Below are 26,043 nucleotides of genomic sequence, written 5' to 3'. Positions count from 1 at the left end.
CAAGCGGTTCATATTGTTAGTGCCTTACAATACATTGGCATAGAGAGGGTATAGAAACTGTTAAGAGGTGATTTTGAGAGGAAACTGTTACAATAATTAGGTGTCTATAAAGATTTGTATTCTATTTCACAAAGTTTGTGCCTAATGAAGACACTGATGGTCGAAAAGTACAAGTTAATAATAATAATAATAATAATAAAAATAATAATGATAATTACCTGTTTTAATTGAAGCCAAAGTCCCATAAAGAAGAAAGACACAAAGCAGAGCAAAGATCTTCATCGTGACGCTCGTGATCATGACTGAAAGCCTTACGTTTACTTTTTCATGGTTATAGATGCCCGGAAATCTAGCCTATTATATAATTTCAATTCTGATGGCTCGCCTGTGTACAAGTCTTCCAGATTTTCTATATGGCCCATACACCTGCATTTAAACGAGCTCCCTCCCAAAATGAGATTTCAGAATGTAGTGCTTGCAGGTCTTTGGTTTGGTACTCAAGAGCCAGTTATGTCTATTTTTCTCAGACCCTTTGTTGATCAGGCCAAAACACTGGCATCCAGAGGTGTGTCTTGGAGAAAAAATGGAACGTGTGTATAGCAAAATTGTTGGGTTATGTTGTTGTGTAGACTCAAAGGCAAGACCAGCCATGCAAAACACCACACAGTTTAATGGGTACTTTGGTTGTGGCTTCTGTTTACATCCTGGTACTCTAGTAGAGAAACAGGTGAAGTACACTGTGACTGACACAGAATATCCTGACAGAGAAGCGAAGAAAATGCTGGCAGATATGGAGCAAGCATTAGCACAAAACAGAAGTGTCAGAGGAGTGAAAGGTCCATCACCACTCATAAACATGCCATATTTTGATATAGTGTGGGGCTTTGTTCCAGACTATATGCATGCTGTCTTACTGGGTGTCATTAGACAGCTCACAGAGCTTCTTTTGAACAACAGTGATCAACCCTATTACACTGGGAGTCCCAACACTATGAGGGTGCTAGAAAACAGGATCAAGGACATAAAGCCACCACACCTGATAACACGACTACCCAGACCCCTTGCAGAATGCAAGTACTGGAAAGCCTCAGAGTGGCGAGCATGGCTCCTGTTTTACAGCTTGCCAGTCCTGAATGGTGTACTTCAACCACGTTATGTGAAGCACCTAGGCCTTCTGGTATCAGCAGTATTTCTACTTCTGAATGAGAACATTACCTTCCAAGAAATCAACAAAGCAGATAACATGCTTTTTGAGTTTGTGGCAAGGTTTCAGTTGCTGTATGGCGAGGCATCTATGACATTTAATGTGCACCTGCTAACTCACCTTGCAAAATCAGTGAAATTGTGGGGGCCACTCTGGGCACACTCAGCATTTGTGTTTGAAAATGCAAATGGTGGTCTGTTGAAACTGGTGCATGGAACAAAGTGTGTAGCTCTGCAGATTGTGAACAAATTCCTGTTGCACAGAGCAATACCACTCTTTACCACAAGGTATGCAGTTAGTGAGCAAGTTAAGGAGTTCTGTTTGGAAATGACAAATGACCGAAGAGTAAAGAGTTTCACAAAATGTCAAGACACAACTGTTCTGGATAGTGGCAGAGTGACAGAGACTACTGATCATGAAAAAAGAGCCTTCATTTCTGCACAGAAACATCCACCAGACGAAATGGTAGTGCACAGGAGAATGGTGCATGAAGGACTAGTTTATACCAGCAAAAGCTATAGCCTCAGTAAGAGACGCAGAGACTTTTTTGCAAAGATGAGCGATGGTGCTTATGGAGAAATCCAGAATATTGTATCCTTTCCTTCAGAAGGGGGTACAGAAATTGCTGTCCTTTTCAAAAAGCTCTATACAAATGCCTCCTTTCCTTTATCACAAGGTTATGGGTTTGTGTCACATATCCGACTTGTAAGTGGAAGCCTTTTTTCGCCAGTGTGTCTGATTTCAGTAGACCGGTTAGAGCAGAAATGCATGGTTTTGAAAACGGGTGATCAGACGTACATTTGTGACTTTCCAAATGCATATGAGAGAGACTAGTCTTAATCTTAGATGGTCATTCTGTGAGTTGTTGGGGTTGATATAAGCTGTTTAATATGATTTCTGGCCTTGAGTGCGAAGACCTTTCCATGAATGGAACTGGTTAAGGTGTCATTAGATGGCCTAAATGTGAACTTGGGTCATGTGATAACAGGAGGGGGTGGGAGAAATAATATCTAAAGTCCGAAGAAATATCTAGGAGGACATTCGCACTCAAGCCTCTTTTTCTCTAGCTTATTGATCTCCCTTCTCTGGGTGACTTACTATTTCATATCTGTCTGATACTGTTTTGCCACTCCATTTTTGCATTCTTTATTTGAGTCTGATACTTCATTGACACCTCTGTTCGACTATATTATCTTTGAGTCTGATACTGCTTCAACACTTCTGTTCGACTAAGCTATATTATATTTGAGTCTGATACTGCTTCAACACTTCTGTTCGACTAAGCCAGCCTTTCTCAAAGTGGGTGCCGCGGCACACTGGGGTGCCCCCTGACTGTGTCAGGGGTGCCGCCAAAAAATTAAGTAGGCTAAAAAAAATAAAAAAAAATCTGACATTTCATATATAAATATATTTGAATTTACATAAATACATTCTTCTTCTTTTTAACCCTTTCGCACGTACGATCAGTCTAGGCTGGTCCCTGGAGCACCGGTGTGATTAGAACGGTCAGTGCATGACGTGATCAACTGCTAAATTCAAATGTGCTTTCGCGCGTTGGCTGGCGCTGAGCCAGAGACAGGCGCGCTCAGAGCTGTCATATATCACAACTTTTCAGTGTTTTCAACCACATAATGTTTGTTTTAGGTTTCAGACATAAGTACTAAAAAAACAATACATTTAGAGTTTGTAAAATACACACTGATGTCAAAGGAAGAGGCAATAATAATCCTTTCCATTATAATTAGTTTTATTCATATCAGATACACATTGTGTAAGTAACTTTAAAGTTTACTCTATTCTTCTCCCAGTTCACCTGCCACTTACTTTTATGTATTTCGGGAGAAGTGGATGAATTCTATGGGATCAAATTCCCGCCAAATATATAGCGGTCACGTATAAAAAAATAATAAGCGTGAATCAAAAATTTAAAAACACATGTAAAAATATATTGCACAAACTGAAAAAAATAATGCAAAATGATCAGAATAGCAAACAACGTGGTCACGGATCAAAATATGATAAGCGTGAATCAAGAAATAACAAGCATGAATAAAAACTTTAAACGCATTAAAAGTTATTTTGCACAAAACTTAAACTCATGGTCATGCTTTCTTATAAAGTATGTTTTCCTTGGTTTTATTACTCTGTGCTTTGTGCTCTCTTGCATTTTCTGCTCATATTTTACTCTTTTGTACGCTTGTGCTGTTTTTCTCTTCGCTCGTCTTTCTAGGTTCTGCGCTTGCTTTCCCAAATGTTGCAGTTCCAGTTTCATGTAAATTAGGGCGGGCTTAAGTGCCACCATTGGTCCACTAGTTCTAGATTGACAGCTAGTCCTCTAGCCAATCAATCGAAGAGGGGAGTTGACGTCACAGCAATGCGACTCGTGGCTGCTGATGCTTATAATATAGTGAGTACAAGCTGTTTATGTTTGTACAATTTCTTCAATTCCATTATAATATACTAAAATGTTATTTTTCTAATACTTTTATATACTGTTCAATTTCTTATTTGTGCTTTGTTATGTGCATTTATTAAATTAATTATTTTCGCTTGGCACACCAGCGTGATTACGTCACCGCACACTTCAGTGGGTGGTGATGCACTTCATTCTGAGTAAATATAACAACAAAGAAGCACTGCTGCGCTCTCTTTTATTTCATTTTTCTTTAATCCTTATACTCCTTTTCAGGAGTGCTACACTTACTTATACAGGGGAAGACGACAGTTCGATTTAACTTTACAAAGACTTTCAAGCAGTAAAGCTATCTGAACTCTGGAAATAAATAATTAAATTGATCTTTTTTGAGATACATGAGAATGTTAATGTGCACACTGGTAATTGGTGTTAAACAATATTACTTGGCTCATGATGTTAATATGCTAAGGCTGCTGTAAGTGAAACATCCTGCAATTATGAAACGCTACAATTTGTTGCAAAAACTAAGTTAAAAACGGCCACTGTCTGAAGACTTTAGGACTTTGACCTGTCACTGCTACGCATTGCCTACCTTTTTTATTAACTACGCCAAATTTGACAAAAGATTATTGAAAATGATTGTGTTACAGAGAAGATATACAGAAACAAGTTGAATTTAATACAGTGATTTATTACAAACTTATTGTGTTTACTTGCATAGCTACATAATTGCATATTACTTCAGGATTAATGTTTTAAATAGCTTCAAATTTGAATACAGCAACATCTCCATCAGCGATAGGTAACGTTGTTTCTAGAGTGCCGCTGTCCTGCAGAGTTTAGCGTCAACTCCGATTAAAAACCTCACCTGTCTTAAAAATATCCTAAAGATGATGATTAGCTGGTTCAGGTGTGTTTGATTAGGGTTGGAGGAGCTAAACTCTGCACCCAGGACCGACATTACCCATCGTTGTTATTGATTAAATATGAAAGTAAAACGGCCAGTAGGTGGTGGCAAGTTACTGTTTTTACGAGAGATTTATTCGTTCAAACTTCTCGATCAAATCGGCAATTCTCTGATGAAACACTGTTGTGTTGCTCGGAGAAGATCGACGCTCGTGGTGCCAGGTCCAGAGGTAACGTTAAAGGGTTACTTCAGGATTTAGCATTAAGCTTTGTATTAGTAGAAAACCTGTAGTATTTTCGAATTACCATGCTTTCCACCCTCATATCCCCCTGAGAGGAGAGATTTATGTATTTTTTGTCTGGAAAAAATCCTCCGATGACGCAAAAATCGTCATTTTGCGTCATCGGAGGATTTTCTGTCCAGAGGCTAAAGACTACAGCCAGTAGATGGCGTTGTTCCGCATGTGTTCAGCCCGCCCATACAGGGTGGGATCTCACTCACAGAATGTACACACAGTCAGCCGTCTTTCTTTGGAAGCTAAGCTAGCAGGCTCTTGTTCTGTGGAGAAAGCTGAATAGTAGGAGAAAGCTGAGTAAGTAGGGGTTACATCCTCCTTTTCCCAGACTTGTCCGGCGGGCGAGATTGTTCAAAATGTCCGGGATTTCGGCTTTTGCTTTCTGCGGTCGCCATTCATTGTTTACATGCACACCTCTTGTATCAATCTAACTGAATTCATTCCGATCGGTGAATCTGAATGTAGTGTTTACATGAACGCTAAACAAGTGATCAGTTGATGTGCGTTTTAACATTGCTAAGAAAATTCCCGCACCTCCGTGAGAGATACGAGACCAGCGCGTCTCAGTAGCAGTGACGCCACCGGCCTCGCGCCGTTCTCCCGCGGCCGTCAGTCTCGTCCTGCTCGCCACAGTAAACATGATGAATGGCGACTGTAGATCGCAAAAGCCGAATCCCGGACATTTTGGGCGATCCCGAAATCCCAGGCAGACTCATCACGGAGACTCACTGGTAGCCTAACCTTGTTTTAAACTGCACTCTCTTACCAGTAGGCGTGGCCTCCTAGGGCAGCGAAGCAAGTGCATTCTGGGAGTTGTTGTCTTTCATCCACATGAGCCAAAAATACATTTTCTGGCTTTTCTCAGTCTAGAAAGCTCCAAATTAAAAAAATTCTTCACATTTCTTCTACATAAATGACCTATTTTAAATACACATTCATCTTTCCAGAGGTGAAGTATCCCTTTAAGTGCATTAGAGGTGAATGATGGATCATCAGACAGGCACAACTGTAACAGGTCGTCGTTAGGATGACAAATTTAACGATAACATATTGCCAGGTATACGTATATACCGGCAACAGGTTGAGTTGCAGGCACACATGCAGTTTAAAGGTGTCCTGCCACGGAAAGATTTTTGCCAACTGAGTTGATGGTCGTCTTCCTCTATAAATAAGCATCAGCAGCCACGAGTCGCATTGCTGTGACGTCAACTCCCCTCTTCGATTGATTGGCTAGAGGACTAGCTATCAATCTAGAACTAGTGGACCAATGGTGGCACTTAAGCCCGCCCTAATTTACATGAAACTGGAACTGCAACATTTGGGAAAGCAAGCGCAGAACCTAGAAAGACGAGCGAAGAGAAAAACAGCACAAGCGTACAAAAGAGTAAAATATGAGCAGAAAATGCAAGAGAGCACAAAGCACAGAGTAATAAAACCAAGGAAAACATACTTTATAAGAAAGCATGACCATGAGTTTAAGTTTTGTGCAAAATAACTTTTAATGCGTTTAAAGTTTTTATTCATGCTTGTTATTTCTTGATTCACGCTTATCATATTTTGATCCGTGACCACGTTGTTTGCTATTCTGATCATTTTGCATTATTTTTTTCAGTTTGTGCAATATATTTTTACATGTGTTTTTAAATTTTTGATTCACGCTTATTATTTTTTTATACGTGACCGCTATATATTTGGCGGGAATTTGATCCCATAGAATTCACTTGTTGTAAATCCAACAGATCCGATTCTTTGAACTGCGTCTGCGGGACAAACTAACATGGCGGCGCCCATCGCGCATACAGCTCAACTAACGCGATCGTTATAATGGTGTTCAAAAAATAAAACACTTCCACTTGCATATATTTGACAATCGGAATATCAGATATTTCATGCCATATCTAACAAATTTGTGAATATTTTGAATAAAAAAGGAAAAATTACATAAAAGCAGATCATCATTCATTCATCTCTGTTGTTGCTGCGGTGTGTCACGTGACAAGCAATGACGCGTCACCATGGAAACCATAAAGTGACACATTCTAAATAACGGTCACCTTGAAAAACTCATGCTGGGGGGTCAGCCAGAATATTTTAAATTTACGTGTGAAAGGGTTAAACATATGACCGGATTAATAAAATTGTAAATTCATTTTAGATAAATATATATATATATATATATATATATATATATATATATATATATATATATATAAAATTTGCATTTACATTTGGGTTATGCAGCGTTTTTAAATTATATTTTACACTGGGGTGCCTTGAGATTTTATGCACTTTTTTAAGGTGCCCTGACTGAAAAAAGTTTGAGAAAGGCTGGACTAAGCTATATTATCTTTGAGTCTGATGATACTGCTTCAACACTTCTGTTCGACTAAGCTATATTATATTTGAGTCTGATACTGCTTGGACACCTCTGTTCGACTATATTATCTTCGAGTCTGATACTGCTTCAACACTTCTGTTCGACTAAGCTATATTATATTTGAGTCTGATACTGCTTCAACACTTCTGTTCGACTATATTATATTTGAGTCTGATACTGCTTCGACATTTCTGTTCGACTATATTATATTTGAGTCTGATACTGCTTCAACACTTCTGTTCGACTATATTATATTTGAGTCTGATACTGCTTCAACACTTCTGTTCGACTATATTATATTTGAGTCTGATACTGCTTCAACACTTCTGTTCGACTATATTATATTTGAGTCTGATACTGCTTCAACACTTCTGTTCGACTATTATTATATTTGAGTCTGATACTGCTTCGACATTTATGTTCGACTATTTTATATTTGAGTCTGTTACTGCCTTGCTACTCCTGTTTTAATGATTGTTATGTGTTGCTATGTAGGTACTATTTATATATATATATATTTTTTTTTTTTTTTTTTTTTTTTTTATCTTTAATCTGGTTGTTCAACCAAAGCACTGTAAAGCACTTTGGTCAGCCAAGTGGCTGTTGTAAACATGCTATATAAATAAAGTGACCTTGACCTTGACCTGAAAAAAAACAGAAAAGAAAAAACAGACAGGGCTTATCATTACTATCAAACACCCCCCAGTGTTTAATTTTTGATTAAACATCTTCCACGATACATTGACACCGGATGCTTGTAGGAACATTGTTAATGTAATCTCTTATATTGGTGTACATTGCTTGTTAACTGACTGTTTTTTAAACTTAAAAATTTCCCGGAGTTCTCCTTTAAGCATTATAATTTATTAATGTGAATACTGAATGCACTGTATTGTCTTGGTAGTAATGGTATCAAGTAATTCCTATAAATGTGAATGTAACATGTAAATATTCTGTTGCAGTAATAAACTTATTTCGAACAGATGTTAATGTTCAAGAATCTTTAGTTTATTTATTGTAATGAATTTGTATGAGAAAAATAGTGTTATGTGTTGGCCAAGTATTTATGTACTGCCCTTAAAGAACTTCTTGACATTGCTAGCCTAATTTCTATTTAACTGTCTTCTTTTTTAGTAATTTAAACAAGTAACTTATTAAATGGTAACTTATTATTAAATTAAAAGTACTGGCTGCATACATGTGTACAAAATAATGAGCTAAAGTAAATCACACAAGACCATGCTGGTAGACCAGCACCATTAATGAGACCTTGCTGGTAGACCAGCATCACCAGCAAGACCATGCTGGTAGACCAGCATCATTAATGAGACCTTGCTGGTAGACCAGCATCACCAGCAAGACCATGCTGGTAGACCAGCATCACCAGCAAGACCATGCTGGTAGACCAGCAAAACCATGCTGGTAGACCAGCAAAACCAGCACCAAACCAGCATAGACCAGCATAAACCAGCATAGACCAGCATGGAAATTATGCTGGTCTATGCTGGTTTTTCCAGCAGGGACGGAGTACAATGATGCTTTTATCAATTAAATTGTGTTATAATAATGATTATAGTCCACTGCTTTGTAGTTGTAAAACATTTAAAATGAGATAAGGAATTTAATGTTATGTTAGCGACTAGCGAGCATAGCCCAGAGTTCATATTGTAAAAGCACAATCAGTCTTTGTTTGCTTGCGTTAGCCCGAGGCATAAACATAACGTTTTTACAAAAAAAAAAATACAAAAAAAATTCCAGTTACGAGGTATTACTCTATTCTTTAAGACAACTCCTAAAACAACGACAAACACTTCACATATCTCAATACAATTGTCATTGAAGACCTGGAAGCTACACGGTGCTTACACAACAAACCAAATAATTATTAAGCATGCTACATAAAACATAAAAGCAACAATTATTAATAACACTTACAGGTTGTGATACGGAGGAGGAAGTTGATGCAAATACACTTAGAACTGAACCTTCCTTCAATATCAGCCGGCTCGCGAATCCAAGTTTGATTGCATTTAAGTTGGTAAGCAATCGTCCTCAAAATGGCCAGAACAAAGCACACTCGGACTATACTTCTGTGGTATAGTTGCATATATGAATTGTAGCCACTGATAGTCTTCAAATGCTTCAGAACACAGCGTCTCGTCGCCGTGATGTTTTCAACTATAGCTGTGTCCCAAAGTGAAGGCTGCGTCCTTCGAAGGCCGTATTTGAAGGCCGGATGGCCGTATTTGAAGGCCGATTGCGTCACCGCGGCGCGACGAAGGACGTCCCAATTCAAAGGCTGCATCCTTGGAAGGTCGCATTTGAAGGCCGATTGCGTCACCGCGGCTCGATGAAGGCTGTCCCAATTCAATTCTCCATCCTTCGAAGGCCGTATTCGAAGGCCGGTTGCGTCATCGCGCCGCGACGAAGGCTTCCCTGATTCAAAAGCGACGCCAAATGCACCCTTCGTTTCCCCGTGAAAAGAAGGATACATAAATGGACACTTAGCGGCCTATTCTACCCCATAAGTCATTGCGCGCCGTTGAAGACAGCATTTATTTATTTATTTATTTTTAAAGGCGGTCGAGACTAGATCGGTGGTGGACAGCAAATTCACATTTAAATGTAAATATTATGTTTTCATTTACTCAAATAGCTAGCGAAACCAGAGTTAAATTTTCTTATAAACTTATTCTTAACTCCTTCGTCACCATTGCGTGGCTTCATTTATCAGGTAGTTTTAGGCAAAACTTGTGGTAATAACGTTATTAGTTTAACGACCTATTTGTAATATTTACACTTGTGTATTATAAGAAATATCACTCACCCAATAAAGCCCAAAACAATAAGAAAAGCAGTAGATAAGGCAATGGGGGTTCACTTTTATGTGTTTTTGTAGTGCTGTCATGCAAGGTATGTGGTTTTAACCAAATTTTAGTATACAGAAATATGATTTCTTAAGTATTTTGTATGCATGTCTTGATGTGTCATATTTTGCAGTGTTAACAATGCACTTAAGATGGCTCCTCTGTGTTAAGTACCCTTTTCTGCTTTTTTAGAACAATTCAGAAAAAAATGGGTATATATATATATATATATATATATATATATATATATATATATATATATATATATATATATATATATAAAGAAAAGTAATACACACATCTTTGCTGAAATGAATTGTCCTGTTGTTGTTAACAAGCCATGGTTCATTTGCTCTGCCTTTAGGATTGCAAGTGTCCTGGGACAGGAGAGGGTGTGAGTGGGAAACCCACTGCTGAAGCTTGGCCCTGGTTTGTCCTCATGGATGAGGTGTTGGGACAGAGGCATTGCACCAACCCCCCTGTCCTCATCGCCTCAATCCCTGAGGACACACCAGGGCCGAGTTCAGCAGTGGGTGCCCACGGTGAGGAGGAGCCAGGGGCAGCAGCACCAGCCCCACCAGTAGCACCAGCAGGAGCACCAGCACCAGCACAAAGGCGGCGAGACAGGACGAGTTTTTGGACTTGATCAGAGAAGAAATGCAACTAGAGAGGGAGGCAGAGGCGAGGAGTGCACAGGAAAGAAGGAAGAGGATGGACAGGCTGTTTTCTCTTCTTGAGAGAATGATTGAAAAATATATATATTTTCTACATATTCTTGTTTAACTTTTTTCACTTTTATTTTTTTTCCAACTATTTACAAAATACGTTAAACATATCAAAATCAACATAAACATTTAATTTTACAATACATAAAATAAGAAAAAAAATGATGTAGACTCTATTGAGCTGAGCTGCTGGACCGGGATGGGCTCCCCCTGGTAATGCCTCCTGCTGGTGGGACATCATCTGGGATGGTCTCCAGAGTGTTAAAGTGCATATTTCCACTATCCACTAAGTTGTCTACCAACAGGTTTGCAGGGCTGATTCAATCGACGGCTTTCTGAAAAAAGTAGGCTACTTTTAATAACTACTGCATTTATATTAGGCTACTACTGCATTACTGCGTAGGCTATGTTGCATTTTACTTCTGTATATTTTCAATATACAGTAATATCTGGTTGTTACATTATATACTTTTGTGTAGTGTAATGTAATCATATTGTGATGTGAGGGAAAAAAGTACTTCAGGTTACTTCACATTTGTTCCGAAAATTAAAGTAACAAAATGTAGGCTTATTGTCACAATATTAACAAATTGTTGCTAACTACAGCAGCGTCCCATATCAAAGGGCGCATCTGAAGCGTTCGGACCGGTCTAGCCTACGAAGGATTGTTCTTGTCGCCTGGCAACCGTGACACTGACAGCTGCAGATGACGAGCGCGAGAAATACTGGACTTTTTATATTAAATTGGGTTTTGTATTCAAACAGGGCTAAACCGAAAATACATGATCCGGCAGCGCCGGGGCACACCATGACCTCCAGTAAAATATAAAACATAAAAATGACAATAGCCAATTCTGGCTCCATAGTTTACTCAGTTATCAAAATGAATGATCAGGATAGCAGCTGTCCTCTCGCAGCGGTGATCGGAAGCTGGTTGCACAATTAGGAAATCCTAGGAAGGCTACATGGTGCGTCCTTCAGAGGACGCATAGGCTGCATCCTTGAAGTCTGCGTCCTTCGAAGGATGCAGCCTTCAACATTGGGACACAGCTATTGTTTTCAAGTTTTCCCTGGCCTTGGAGCGCAATAAGTGGGCGTATTGTATTCAAATAACTTGACAAGTTGACGTCATCTAGTCAGAGAAAAAGCTTCGGTCTTCTAACGATTCATAAAAATGACTCAGAGTCGACTCTTACTTTTGAAAGACAATAACTTTATATACGGTGCACTTTCATATTTCAAACTTTGCAGGATGTTTTTGTTCACTTAGATCTATGTTACACACTACATGAAAGGTACATTTCTAAATTCCATAATAGGTGCCCTTTAACATATAAAAATAAAAATCTATCGTAAATTTCAATTGTTAGATAAATCATCTAACTATCTAACAATCATCGGTTATATGTGAAACAATTCGAGTTGGTTAGAATTAGGCGCATTAGAGTTGGATTCTTGTTTATATTGAACCGCATGTTTAATGTGTATTTTATTTGTGTTACAAGTACAAATTCATTATGTGTGTCTTTGAAACATACAAGTGTTAATGAAAAATTCATTGTTCTTGTGTCCATTCATTTAAACTTGTTGATTTCATTTGAGTGTGTGTAAAAGCATTTCTAACAGCTGAATTGGGGGTAGGAAAGAGCAGATGTAATAAACCAGATAGCCCGGGGAGATAACAAACACCTAGGCACGAGAAAGAATCTTAGTCGAAGAATACAGGATGTCATATAGTAGGGTCCCAGGCCCCCTCCTGAGGAAAGCAGGAGGTCATTTAGATTGTAAATGAAGGCCTTTTGGCTTCTCAGGGACAAAGAACAGCATGACCTGCCCAGGGGGGGGGGGGTAGAACCAGTCCATACTAGATGTCTTTAAGGAAATTTACAGAGACTGGGAAAGGAGGAGTCAAGAATGTCAGAAACCTGTATAAAATGTCTCAGTTTTATTATGTCAGTAGGCTTTCTGTTTCACATCTGGGTGGCTGCGGTTGCGAAAAGATTCCTCAAAGAATAAAGCCTTTTTCTTCTTTATTACAATTTTGCCTTTTGAGTGTTCCTTAACCCTGTGATGCTGTTTTTCCCAGTGAGATAAAAATTGCTATTACACAAGCAATATACCATAAGTGTATTAATAAATATATATATATATTAAAGATTTATTTGTAGCTTTTTTGCCTTTTATTAGAATAGGACAGTAGCTAGACAGAAAGTGAGGGGGGAGATAGAGAGACGGGGGACGGGATCGGGAAAGGAAATACACATTGTGTGTCAAAATACCATCAACACATGCTGTGTGTTGTTTTTTAACACATCTCTTTTTACAGTGTGTACAGTCAATATTACAGATTATGATGTTACAAATGCATCATAATGTATGAAACATCTGGACAAACAACACCAATACTGAAATACTACAGAATTATTTTACATATAAAATTTCTTACTATTAATATGCAATTCAAGTTACTTTCAAGTTATTTCAATCATCTGATTATTGTAGTGTCCTCTTCCATTCTGCTCTATCATGTCAATCTTCTTCAGTAGATCATTCACCTGATCTCTGTTATTCTCATCTCTATTGTCTTTATTGTGTGCCTTAAAGGGATACTCTACTTTTTTGGGGGGGAAATAGGCTCATTTTACAACTCTCCCAGAGTTAAACAGTTGAGTTTTACCGTTTTTGAATCCATTCAGCCGATCTCCGGGTCTGGCGGTACCACTTTTAGCATAGCTTAGCATAATGAATTGAACCAGACAAGACCATTAGCATTTCTCTCAAAAAAATGACCAAAGAGTTTCGATATTTTTCCTATTTAAAACTTGACTCTTCCGTAGTTACATCGTGTACTAAGACCGACGGAAAATGAAAAGAAACTTTGCTGCCGTACCATGAGTCCAGCAGGCGTAATGATATAGAAGAGAAGAGTCAGAAGAACAGAAGAGTCAAGTTTTAAATAGGAAAAATATCGAAACTCTTTGGTCATTTTTTTGAGAGAGATGCTAATGGTCTTGTCCGATTCAATGATCTACGCTAAAAGTGGTACCGCCAGACCTGGAGATCGGCTGAATGGATTCAAAAACAGTCAAACTCAACTGTTTAACTCAACTGGGAGTTGTAAAATGAGCCTATTTCCAAAAAAAGTGGAGTATCCCTTTAATCTAGTGCAGGGATGGGCAACTTTGGTCCGGGCCACTGTCCTATAGAGTTTAGCTCCAACCCTGAAAAAATCACCTGCCTGTAATTTTCTAGTAATCCTGAGGACCTTGATTAGAAGTTGCCCATCCCTGATCTAGTGTTAAACTCAATGAGGTTTTCTATGATCTCAATTAGCTGTCATTTACTCTGAAAACATTGAAGAAAAACAAAGGATATATAAACATTTCTCATGATCTGTTATTAACTCTGTGTCAAAGAATCCAGGAGTATCAACTACAGACACATTCATTATTTTGTTGTATTCCATCTTCTTCCTCTCTCTGTCTCTCCTCTTCTTCATATCTCTGCTCTTTCTCCTTTCTCTGTCTCTGCTCTTCTTCCTCTTCTTCCTCTCTCTGTCTCTGCTCTTCTTCCTCTTCTTCCTCTCTCTGTCTCTGCTCTTCATCATATCTCTGTCTCTGCTCTTCTTCCTCTTCTTCCTCTCTCTGTCTCTGCTCTTCTTCCTCTCTCTGTCTCTGCTCTTCCTCCTCTTCTTCCTCTCTCTGTCTCTGCTCTTCCTCCTCTTCTTCCTCTCTCTGTCTTTGCTCTTCTTCTTCTTCTTGTCTGAATCTCTCAGCATCTTCATACATCTGATTACTGTAGTGTCCTCCTCCATTCTGCTCTATCATTGTGTCAATCTTCTTCAGTAGATCATTCACCTGATCTCTGTTATTCACATCTCTATTGTTGAAGACGTGAAATCTGCCTCCACATTGATCAACTAGATCTCTAAATCTACTGTTCTCTTCAATGAGTTTCTCAACAGACTTTCCTCTCAGCAGATCTCTATAAGTGAAGAGAATGATGGAGTATTTTAACACCTCCTGACCAAACATCATCTCAATCTTCTGAGGAATCTGCTGCTCCTGTTCAGTGAATCTGTTATTCACAGGAATCACAATGAGAAAAGTGTGCGGTCCAGGACTGGATAAATAAACACATCTCATGATCTTCTTCATTAACTCATTAGAGTTCATCTGTGTGTCGAATAATCCAGGAGTATCAACTACAGACACAGATCTGCCTGATACAGTGCCGTGTTTCACTGAGGATTTACTGGTTACTGAACTCGTACTCATCTCAGATCTGAACCATTTCTGTCCCAGTATTGTGTTTCCAGCTTCACTCATCCCAACTCCACTTTTACCCAGAAGAACAATCCGTCTGGATGAGAGACTGACAGCAGGAGTGGCTGGGTCAAAATCTTTTGTTATTTTTCTTCTCATTGGATTCTGCTTCAGCATCTCTGCACCTTTTATTACATAATAAAAAAAAAAAAAAAACATAATACCATTACATTACCACAAACCACAACTCTCACTCAATGCAATGCATTTTTATTAACTCTTTCCACGCCAGTGTATTTTATTTTTTTTAAGTTGCCATCCACCACCAGTATTTTTGATGATTTTCACCAAACTTTTAAGACCACCAGAATATTTTATTATTCAGATTAAAAACGATGATCAAAACACAGATTGAGTAGATGGAGTCCATCAACACCTCTAATGCTTCACAGTCAAACAAGGCTGCCAACTTTTGAGTGAGAATTATTCCTGCGGGGGAACCTCAAGATATTGAAGCTTGCGAAGCTTCAATATTGATTCATTTGGATGTATATATGGATATATAGTAGTAAATGTTCATTTTTCTCAAGGAAAAAAAAACCTCAAGTAAGGGCCGAGTTCAGCAGTGGGTGCCCACGGTGAGGAGGAGCCAGGGGCAGCAGCACCAGCCCCACCAGTAGCACCAGCAGGAGCACCAGCACCAGCACAAAGGCGGCGAGACAGGACGAGTTTTTGGACTTGATCAGAGAAGAAATGCAACTAGAGAGGGAGGCAGAGGCGAGGAGTGCACAGGAAAGAAGGAAGAGGATGGACAGGCTGTTTTCTCTTCTTGAGAGAATGATTGAAAAATATATATATTTTCTACATATTCTTGTTTAACTTTTTTCACTTTTATTTTTTTTCCAACTATTTACAAAATACGTTAAACATATCAAAATCAACATAAACATTTAATTTTACAATACATAAAATAAGAAAAAAAATGATGTAGACTCTATTGAGCTGAGCTGCTGGACCGGGATGGGCTCCCCCTGGTAATGCCTCCTGCTGGTGGGACATCATCTGGGATGGTCTCCAGAGTGTTAAAGTGCATATTTCCACTATCCACTAAGTTGTCTACCAACAGGTTTGCAGGGCTGATTCAATCGACGGCTTTCTGAAAAAAGTAGGCTACTTTTAATAACTACTGCATTTATATTAGGCTACTACTGCATTACTGCGTAGGCTATGTTGCATTTTACTTCTGTATATTTTCAATATACAGTAATATCTGGTTGTTACATTATATACTTTTGTGTAGTGTAATGTAATCATATTGTGATGTGAGGGAAAAAAGTACTTCAGGTTACTTCACATTTGTTCCGAAAATTAAAGTAACAAAATGTAGGCTTATTGTCACAATATTAACAAATTGTTGCTAACTACAGCAGCGTCCCATATCAAAGGGCGCATCTGAAGCGTTCGGACCGGTCTAGCCTACGAAGGATTGTTCTTGTCGCCTGGCAACCGTGACACTGACAGCTGCAGATGACGAGCGCGAGAAATACTGGACTTTTTATATTAAATTGGGTTTTGTATTCAAACAGGGCTAAACCGAAAATACATGATCCGGCAGCGCCGGGGCACACCATGACCTCCAGTAAAATATAAAACATAAAAATGACAATAGCCAATTCTGGCTCCATAGTTTACTCAGTTATCAAAATGAATGATCAGGATAGCAGCTGTCCTCTCGCAGCGGTGATCGGAAGCTGGTTGCACAATTAGGAAATCCTAGGAAGGCTACATGGTGCGTCCTTCAGAGGACGCATAGGCTGCATCCTTGAAGTCTGCGTCCTTCGAAGGATGCAGCCTTCAACATTGGGACACAGCTATTGTTTTCAAGTTTTCCCTGGCCTTGGAGCGCAATAAGTGGGCGTATTGTATTCAAATAACTTGACAAGTTGACGTCATCTAGTCAGAGAAAAAGCTTCGGTCTTCTAACGATTCATAAAAATGACTCAGAGTCGACTCTTACTTTTGAAAGACAATAACTTTATATACGGTGCACTTTCATATTTCAAACTTTGCAGGATGTTTTTGTTCACTTAGATCTATGTTACACACTACATGAAAGGTACATTTCTAAATTCCATAATAGGTGCCCTTTAACATATAAAAATAAAAATCTATCGTAAATTTCAATTGTTAGATAAATCATCTAACTATCTAACAATCATCGGTTATATGTGAAACAATTCGAGTTGGTTAGAATTAGGCGCATTAGAGTTGGATTCTTGTTTATATTGAACCGCATGTTTAATGTGTATTTTATTTGTGTTACAAGTACAAATTCATTATGTGTGTCTTTGAAACATACAAGTGTTAATGAAAAATTCATTGTTCTTGTGTCCATTCATTTAAACTTGTTGATTTCATTTGAGTGTGTGTAAAAGCATTTCTAACAGCTGAATTGGGGGTAGGAAAGAGCAGATGTAATAAACCAGATAGCCCGGGGAGATAACAAACACCTAGGCACGAGAAAGAATCTTAGTCGAAGAATACAGGATGTCATATAGTAGGGTCCCAGGCCCCCTCCTGAGGAAAGCAGGAGGTCATTTACACTGTAAAAAATGATTTTATGTCAAAGTAAATAAAACAGGAAAAATCATGTATCTTTTGCTAAGAATAATTTTGTAAAAATGAAAACTTTAGTATATTAAGTAAATCCTAATTATATACTAATTTTTTACTTGTAAATATTAGACATCCAACAGACAAGTGAAATTGACTTCTGACTCTCTGGCATATTTACATGCATTAATTAAGTACTTGAAGCAAATTTAAAAAAATCAAGTAAAATTTAGTCCTTGAAGAAAGGAATCTGCGCATGCGCAGAAAGAAGAAAACACGCGATGATTGAGGGATTTCGAATCTCCACTCCAACGGCTCTCGACAGGTAAGCAACAGTAAAAAACTGCATTATATTACGGATTTATAATGATTTTTTGATTAATTCAACGATTGTCTTGTCATCACTTCATGCTATACATTTGAAAAGTTTAGTGTTCTTAAGTTTAGAGACGTGCTCCAGAAAAAAGTTAAGGGAGAGGCAGAGGCAGAAAGCACCCTGTTTATTTTCTTTATTTTACAAAAGCACAATGTTTTATTTCGATTGAAAGTGGAAAAAGTAGACATTTAACAGTTTATTTTTTCATATTTCTTAAGTCTGTAATCTTTATGACCAAAAATGACGGAATATAAGTCTAATTTGCTGCTACGCGCGGGCGCTTTTGCCGACTCAAGAGGGTTAATGACGAGTTAACTTTGTAGACGTTAGCCATATTTTTTTCTCAGTTTTAAACTTTACGTTTTACACGATTTATCAGTAATTACGCCTAAAAACCATGAATATGTCACTTAAATCATGATCTTTTTGTTTAATATTTATTTTGTGTGCAATTTTCTTTATAGATGACAAATATTGGCCACGAATTAACAATAGGCCTAAGTGAGAAGGTTCTCGTTCCCTCATCGTGCACAGTATAATTCATTTCCTCATTCATTTGCTAAATCGTGCATACTATCTATTAAATGGTCCCTGCTTTTACTAAATCGTAACCACGTTGTAAATGACAATAATTCGTACTCCCAAATTCCTAATTCGTAGCCTTGATATCTGCTGTGTGTCACATGTTAGCATTAATGTGTGTAAATTGACTATGAGAGTAAGGTCATGCAGGATGTTTTTAATGATTTGGTTTAAATGAAATGAATAATGTGAATGCAAATTAATTAACTTTTAATTTAAAAGTATTAGCTGTTTACTGATTATTGTTTTTTTCTCTCTCTCTTTTCTTAATTTCAGGATATTTCTCAAATGCATTCAGCCCTTTGTGCCTCCGTTGCTGTAAACCGGTTGAGAGGGACAAAGAGAGAGACCGAACACACTGAATTGTTATTATTGTCATTATAGGTTTCTGTATATGCTTATTTCTTAATAAATTACTCTTAACTGCACATTGTCACAGTATTATTTTGTCACATTATAAGAGTAACATTTAATTGAATTTAAAATAATTACCAGCACTGCATAAAACAAGTAAAATGTATTTAAAATATCAAGTGGTTTTACTTAATTATATTAATTATATCAGATTTGTAAGTAAAAATTACTCAATATAATTTAACAGGCCAAGTTATATGTACTTATTCACTTTGTGAATTTTACTCGGCTTAGTTAAGTAGATTTACTTAATTTCCATCATTGTGAAATTTACTTGAAAAAAATTTGTGCAAAAACTTGCCTTATAAAAATTGAGTAAATTCTACTTATTGTTTTTCTCAGTGTAGATTGTAAATGAAGGCCTTTTGGCTTCTCAGGGACAAAGAACAGCATGACCTGCCCAGGGGGGGGGGGTAGAACCAGTCCATACTAGATGTCTTTAAGGAAATTTACAGAGACTGGGAAAGGAGGAGTCAAGAATGTCAGAAACCTGTATAAAATGTCTCAGTTTTATTATGTCAGTAGGCTTTCTGTTTCACATCTGGGTGGCTGCGGTTGCGAAAAGATTCCTCAAAGAATAAAGCCTTTTTCTTCTTTATTACAATTTTGCCTTTTGAGTGTTCCTTAACCCTGTGATGCTGTTTTTCCCAGTGAGATAAAAATTGCTATTACACAAGCAATATACCATAAGTGTATTAATAAATATATATATATTAAAGATTTATTTGTAGCTTTTTTGCCTTTTATTAGAATAGGACAGTAGCTAGACAGAAAGTGAGGGGGGAGATAGAGAGACGGGGGACGGGATCGGGAAAGGAAATACACATTGTGTGTCAAAATACCATCAACACATGCTGTGTGTTGTTTTTTAACACATCTCTTTTTACAGTGTGTACAGTCAATATTACAGATTATGATGTTACAAATGCATCATAATGTATGAAACATCTGGACAAACAACACCAATACTGAAATACTACAGAATTATTTTACATATAAAATTTCTTACTATTAATATGCAATTCAAGTTACTTTCAAGTTATTTCAATCATCTGATTATTGTAGTGTCCTCTTCCATTCTGCTCTATCATGTCAATCTTCTTCAGTAGATCATTCACCTGATCTCTGTTATTCTCATCTCTATTGTCTTTATTGTGTGCCTTAAAGGGATACTCTACTTTTTTGGGGGGGAAATAGGCTCATTTTACAACTCTCCCAGAGTTAAACAGTTGAGTTTTACCGTTTTTGAATCCATTCAGCCGATCTCCGGGTCTGGCGGTACCACTTTTAGCATAGCTTAGCATAATGAATTGAACCAGACAAGACCATTAGCATTTCTCTCAAAAAAATGACCAAAGAGTTTCGATATTTTTCCTATTTAAAACTTGACTCTTCCGTAGTTACATCGTGTACTAAGACCGACGGAAAATGAAAAGAAACTTTGCTGCCGTACCATGAGTCCAGCAGGCGTAATGATATAGAAGAGAAGAGTCAGAAGAACAGAAGAGTCAAGTTTTAAATAGGAAAAATATCGAAACTCTTTGGTCATTTTTTTGAGAGAGATGCTAATGGTCTTGTCCGATTCAATGATCTACGCTAAAAGTGGTACCGCCAGACCTGGAGATCGGCTGAATGGATTCAAAAACAGTCAAACTCAACTGTTTAACTCAACTGGGAGTTGTAAAATGAGCCTATTTCCAAAAAAAGTGGAGTATCCCTTTAATCTAGTGCAGGGATGGGCAACTTTGGTCCGGGCCACTGTCCTATAGAGTTTAGCTCCAACCCTGAAAAAATCACCTGCCTGTAATTTTCTAGTAATCCTGAGGACCTTGATTAGAAGTTGCCCATCCCTGATCTAGTGTTAAACTCAATGAGGTTTTCTATGATCTCAATTAGCTGTCATTTACTCTGAAAACATTGAAGAAAAACAAAGGATATATAAACATTTCTCATGATCTGTTATTAACTCTGTGTCAAAGAATCCAGGAGTATCAACTACAGACACATTCATTATTTTGTTGTATTCCATCTTCTTCCTCTCTCTGTCTCTCCTCTTCTTCATATCTCTGCTCTTTCTCCTTTCTCTGTCTCTGCTCTTCTTCCTCTTCTTCCTCTCTCTGTCTCTGCTCTTCTTCCTCTTCTTCCTCTCTCTGTCTCTGCTCTTCATCATATCTCTGTCTCTGCTCTTCTTCCTCTTCTTCCTCTCTCTGTCTCTGCTCTTCTTCCTCTCTCTGTCTCTGCTCTTCCTCCTCTTCTTCCTCTCTCTGTCTCTGCTCTTCCTCCTCTTCTTCCTCTCTCTGTCTTTGCTCTTCTTCTTCTTCTTGTCTGAATCTCTCAGCATCTTCATACATCTGATTACTGTAGTGTCCTCCTCCATTCTGCTCTATCATTGTGTCAATCTTCTTCAGTAGATCATTCACCTGATCTCTGTTATTCACATCTCTATTGTTGAAGACGTGAAATCTGCCTCCACATTGATCAACTAGATCTCTAAATCTACTGTTCTCTTCAATGAGTTTCTCAACAGACTTTCCTCTCAGCAGATCTCTATAAGTGAAGAGAATGATGGAGTATTTTAACACCTCCTGACCAAACATCATCTCAATCTTCTGAGGAATCTGCTGCTCCTGTTCAGTGAATCTGTTATTCACAGGAATCACAATGAGAAAAGTGTGCGGTCCAGGACTGGATAAATAAACACATCTCATGATCTTCTTCATTAACTCATTAGAGTTCATCTGTGTGTCGAATAATCCAGGAGTATCAACTACAGACACAGATCTGCCTGATACAGTGCCGTGTTTCACTGAGGATTTACTGGTTACTGAACTCGTACTCATCTCAGATCTGAACCATTTCTGTCCCAGTATTGTGTTTCCAGCTTCACTCATCCCAACTCCACTTTTACCCAGAAGAACAATCCGTCTGGATGAGAGACTGACAGCAGGAGTGGCTGGGTCAAAATCTTTTGTTATTTTTCTTCTCATTGGATTCTGCTTCAGCATCTCTGCACCTTTTATTACATAATAAAAAAAAAAAAAAAACATAATACCATTACATTACCACAAACCACAACTCTCACTCAATGCAATGCATTTTTATTAACTCTTTCCACGCCAGTGTATTTTATTTTTTTTAAGTTGCCATCCACCACCAGTATTTTTGATGATTTTCACCAAACTTTTAAGACCACCAGAATATTTTATTATTCAGATTAAAAACGATGATCAAAACACAGATTGAGTAGATGGAGTCCATCAACACCTCTAATGCTTCACAGTCAAACAAGGCTGCCAACTTTTGAGTGAGAATTATTCCTGCGGGGGAACCTCAAGATATTGAAGCTTGCGAAGCTTCAATATTGATTCATTTGGATGTATATATGGATATATAGTAGTAAATGTTCATTTTTCTCAAGGAAAAAAAAACCTCAAGTAATGCTGTAAATTATACAGGGAATCTCTCTGGAGTCTTTTCACCGCATAATTAGTTTATAGACACTGGCTTTTCTGAGGTATAAATGTAACATGACATTATTGTTCTCCAGCTGTTTTATTGACTTCTTTCCGTGGTTAAAACACTGATTGATCGATTACACGAAACATGATTAATTTCAGTAAGTTGTGTCTTTAAACATTTCTTCTGATGTTCATTCATGTTTATTTCATGCTGTAACGAACAAACTAGTAGTGAGGAAGAGATGATCGGTTCTTGAGCAGCTTGAGCTGAGGCGTTATATCGATCTGTCACCAGACATTACCCAGTCTACACATGAGATCATGTTATAACAGTTTTACAGTTACATTTGTCCCATTAGCTTTCTGTATGTGCAATATTTTATCCTGACACTAGGGGCGCTCTAGCCAGTGAGATACCTAGTAGCATAAAAAGGATAAGAGAAGTAGTATGAGGTAGGAACATAGACAGTAAAAGAAATGGACACAGCGACCCCATAGACTTCAATGGAGAAAAGTGAAGTCAATTAGAAGCACTCACTTCCTGATGGTTGAGCGTACAGCGCAGACTCAAACTGAGCTTGACGATGTAGATGTCTCTAGATGTGGGGCAGCAGTGGCTTTGTTTAGAATTGTTTAGAAATAAACAATGGACAAATGGAGTCTTTAAATGCCTCAGATGTAAAGTTATTTGCAGTCAAAGTGACGGCAAAATGAGTGGAAGTCAATGGAATGCTAACAGCAGGTGAAGGCTTGGTTAGCAATTGATGCCCGCATAGAAGGTACGCTTTTCGGGTGCTGGATTGCCCCCTTGGGTAGGAAGGATGAGAAGCTTTCTCACCAATGCTGTCTTGTGTTTTTGCCCTGATTTGAGGAACCTGAGGTTCCTAAACTCAAATGTAAGTACTCTTTTTAGTATTTTGTAAATATGTAAATATGCGATGGGTAAATGTGTTAATGGTTGCACTAAGTTTATCTGTTGGTTTGATGCAGTGGGTTCAACATGCAGGCATGAGCAGGCAGCTCAACTATCGATAGGATCTTGACCAAAAAGAGATTGTCTTAGTTTTTCCAACAACACCTTTGTCATCTATTGTTCATCTCACAAGCTACAGTTCGTTCACATTACCGACAGCCACTTGGAAACTCGGTTGCAGGCAGATGTGGCCTCATCATCATTTCACTTACGCTGCAGTCCGCAGTTTTTCCTCTTTGTCGCCATCTCTGTTCGAAATCTGCAATTGCAGTTATTCGCGGAATTATCAACTTTATGTGGGTTGTGCCTCAGCACGAAACAACGCGGATGAATCCAATGTTTTGAGGAGAACGTGCGGCTGTCAGTCACTGCGCCGGTGTGAAATGTGGATCCTGTCATTCGCAATAAAGAATCGCAATATCTAATAAGAAGTCCTGCCAGCAGAAGAAGAAGAAGAACTGTCCAGCAGAAAAAAAGCCGTCTCTGCATCCGTTTTGAACCAAAAACATGGAGTTCACGCCACCTTTCAAAAGCCCTACTTATATTATCCTTGTTTTCGCATGGGTCGGTTGCAGTCTCTTTTTTTTTTTACCTCCGAAGTCTGAAGTCTTTTGAGTTTTACAACTGGTGAATCTCCAGTTGTCACTGGTGATTGTCGTTTAAACCTTTATGGATTTTTAAGTTTAATTAGTAGTTTTATTTATTCAAGTGCTGTGAGAAAAGGCTATAAATCTCCACCTCCAACATCCTCACACTCTTACACTTAAAAAAAAACTGTTAAATTTACTGTAAAATACAAGCAGCTGTGGTTGCCAGGATTTTACCGTAAAAAATATGGTGGCAACCTTTTATGTTTTACAGGACTTAAATTTACGGGCAAAAAAAAAAGACTTTCTAACATTACTTTTTCTCTGACTGCTGTAACTCTGTGTTTATAAGGCACAAGAAAATCAGAGAGTAAATGAATCAAGTGATGTTGGTTATGTATTGATGATGACATAATCATCATGTAGTGGCCTGATTCACAGAACTTATATAGAGTCTTATCTTTGACTTTATGGGTCATTGTAAGTACAGCTAGTGATCCATCAGTGTTGTGATAATCTGAAGATTTTAAAAACATTTTGGACAATAAAGGTTTAAACTACTGTATCTCTTAGACACACACAGACATCAAGAATCAGCGTATGAATATCAACAACGGTGATGATAAAAGTGCAGTGCATGATGGAAGCCATCATTAAAAACTCATCAATATCTCCCAGCATGCATTGCAGCATAAATAAATTACACTGATTTGCCTCAGTATTTTCTTTATTATCTGCTTTTATTTTTGCTGTTGTTTTTGTTGCAACTTTGTAATAGCTTGTTTTGTGATGTTCAGAGTTTTATCTGATTATTTTGTTGCTTGTCACCGTTGTTGATATTCATACACTGATTCTTGAAGTCTGTGTTGGTCTAAATTGTATGATAGATCAAAGTCTTTTACTGTATTTTTAGCGTTCTTTAGATCATTTGATTGTCACTGCTGGCTCGCATGCGGTAATGTCACAGCGCTATTATACTCAAAGAAGTGAAATATATTCATATTAAACACTTCTCATACAATGATAGATAAGACAGTTATTGAGATGAGTGAATCAGGCCACTACATGATGATTATGTTATCATCAATAAAGAGCCAACAATACCTGATCACATGTTCTCTATGATTGTCATGCCATAACGAATGTGTTTTATAAACAGGCAGTTAAAGTAGTCAGAGAAAACCTAGAAAGTCAAGGGTCAAGAGGCCAACTACAGTAAACACTCATGTCCATAATGGTGACAAACTTTATTATTTTCAATAAAACATCAACGTCTGAAACTCTGGTAATTCTCAATAATAACTTTTATGACAAATTGGTTTGTAATACAATATTTTTTAATTACAGGGAACCACAGCTGGCAGGGGTTTCTTTTTTTTTTTTTTTTTATAAACTGTAGTTCAATGCCATAAAACCTAAAATATCACTACCGTGATTTTTACGGTAAAGCACTTGCACCCAGACTTTAGTTTAGTGCCGTAAAAACTAAAATATTTCTATTGTATTTTTTACGGTAAAGTACTGGCATCCACAGCTGACAGTTTTTTACTGTAATCTTTAGATCACTGCCGTAAAACCTAAAATGTTACTACCATATTTTTTACGGTAAATCGCTTGCATCCAGCTGCCAGTTTTTTACCGTAAACTTTAGTTCAGTGTCGTAAAACATAAATATTTCTACTGTATTTATTTACTGTCAAGTACTGGCAACCACAGCTGCCAGTTTTTTACTGTAAATTGTTATTCAATGATGTAAAACATAAAAAAGGCATTTTTTATATATAAACATTATTACAAGCTTACCGTTTTGAATCGAGCTAAAGCAAGCAGAGAGTTTTGAACACTGGCTGGTTATGTACTTGCTCAAAAAATGTATTTTGGATAATTTTTATCCCCAAAAAGTTGTGGACTGCAGCTTTAAGTACTGTTTCATCTTGCTCCTACTACTCTTAAGACTGAGCTTTTGGTAGCCAAAGACGCTATA

General features: G+C 37.8%; 3 protein-coding genes across 3 annotated transcripts in view; all 3 read right to left on the bottom strand.

Moving 5' to 3' along the window:
- LOC311081484 (zinc-alpha-2-glycoprotein-like) overlaps positions 1-26,043 on the bottom strand; it is a gene marked incomplete at both ends in the record, with an annotated part of 524,658 nt that overhangs the window by 24,478 nt on the left and 474,137 nt on the right. The window lies entirely within an intron of this gene.
- Positions 14,121-15,233, bottom strand: LOC311097523 (GTPase IMAP family member 9-like; the record flags this gene model as incomplete). Its single annotated transcript, XM_084137278.1, has 2 exons — positions 14,121-14,136; positions 14,470-15,233. 2 exons carry the CDS (start codon positions 15,231-15,233, stop codon positions 14,121-14,123), a joined length of 780 nt encoding a protein of 259 aa, XP_083993404.1.
- LOC311086937 (GTPase IMAP family member 9-like) overlaps positions 17,668-26,043 on the bottom strand; it is a 34,492-nt gene continuing 26,116 nt past the window's right edge. Inside the window, exon 2 of the mRNA XM_084120150.1 lies at positions 17,668-22,054. Within this exon, the coding sequence (XP_083976276.1) occupies positions 21,033-22,054 (1,022 nt within the window). The 3' untranslated portion in view covers positions 17,668-21,032. The remainder of the gene's footprint in view (positions 22,055-26,043) is intronic.

Source organism: Abramis brama, assembly GCF_963993115.1.
Source record: "Abramis brama genome assembly, chromosome: 1".
Lineage (NCBI taxonomy): Eukaryota > Metazoa > Chordata > Actinopteri > Cypriniformes > Leuciscidae > Abramis > Abramis brama.
This window is presented reverse-complemented; position numbering and strand designations above follow the sequence as displayed.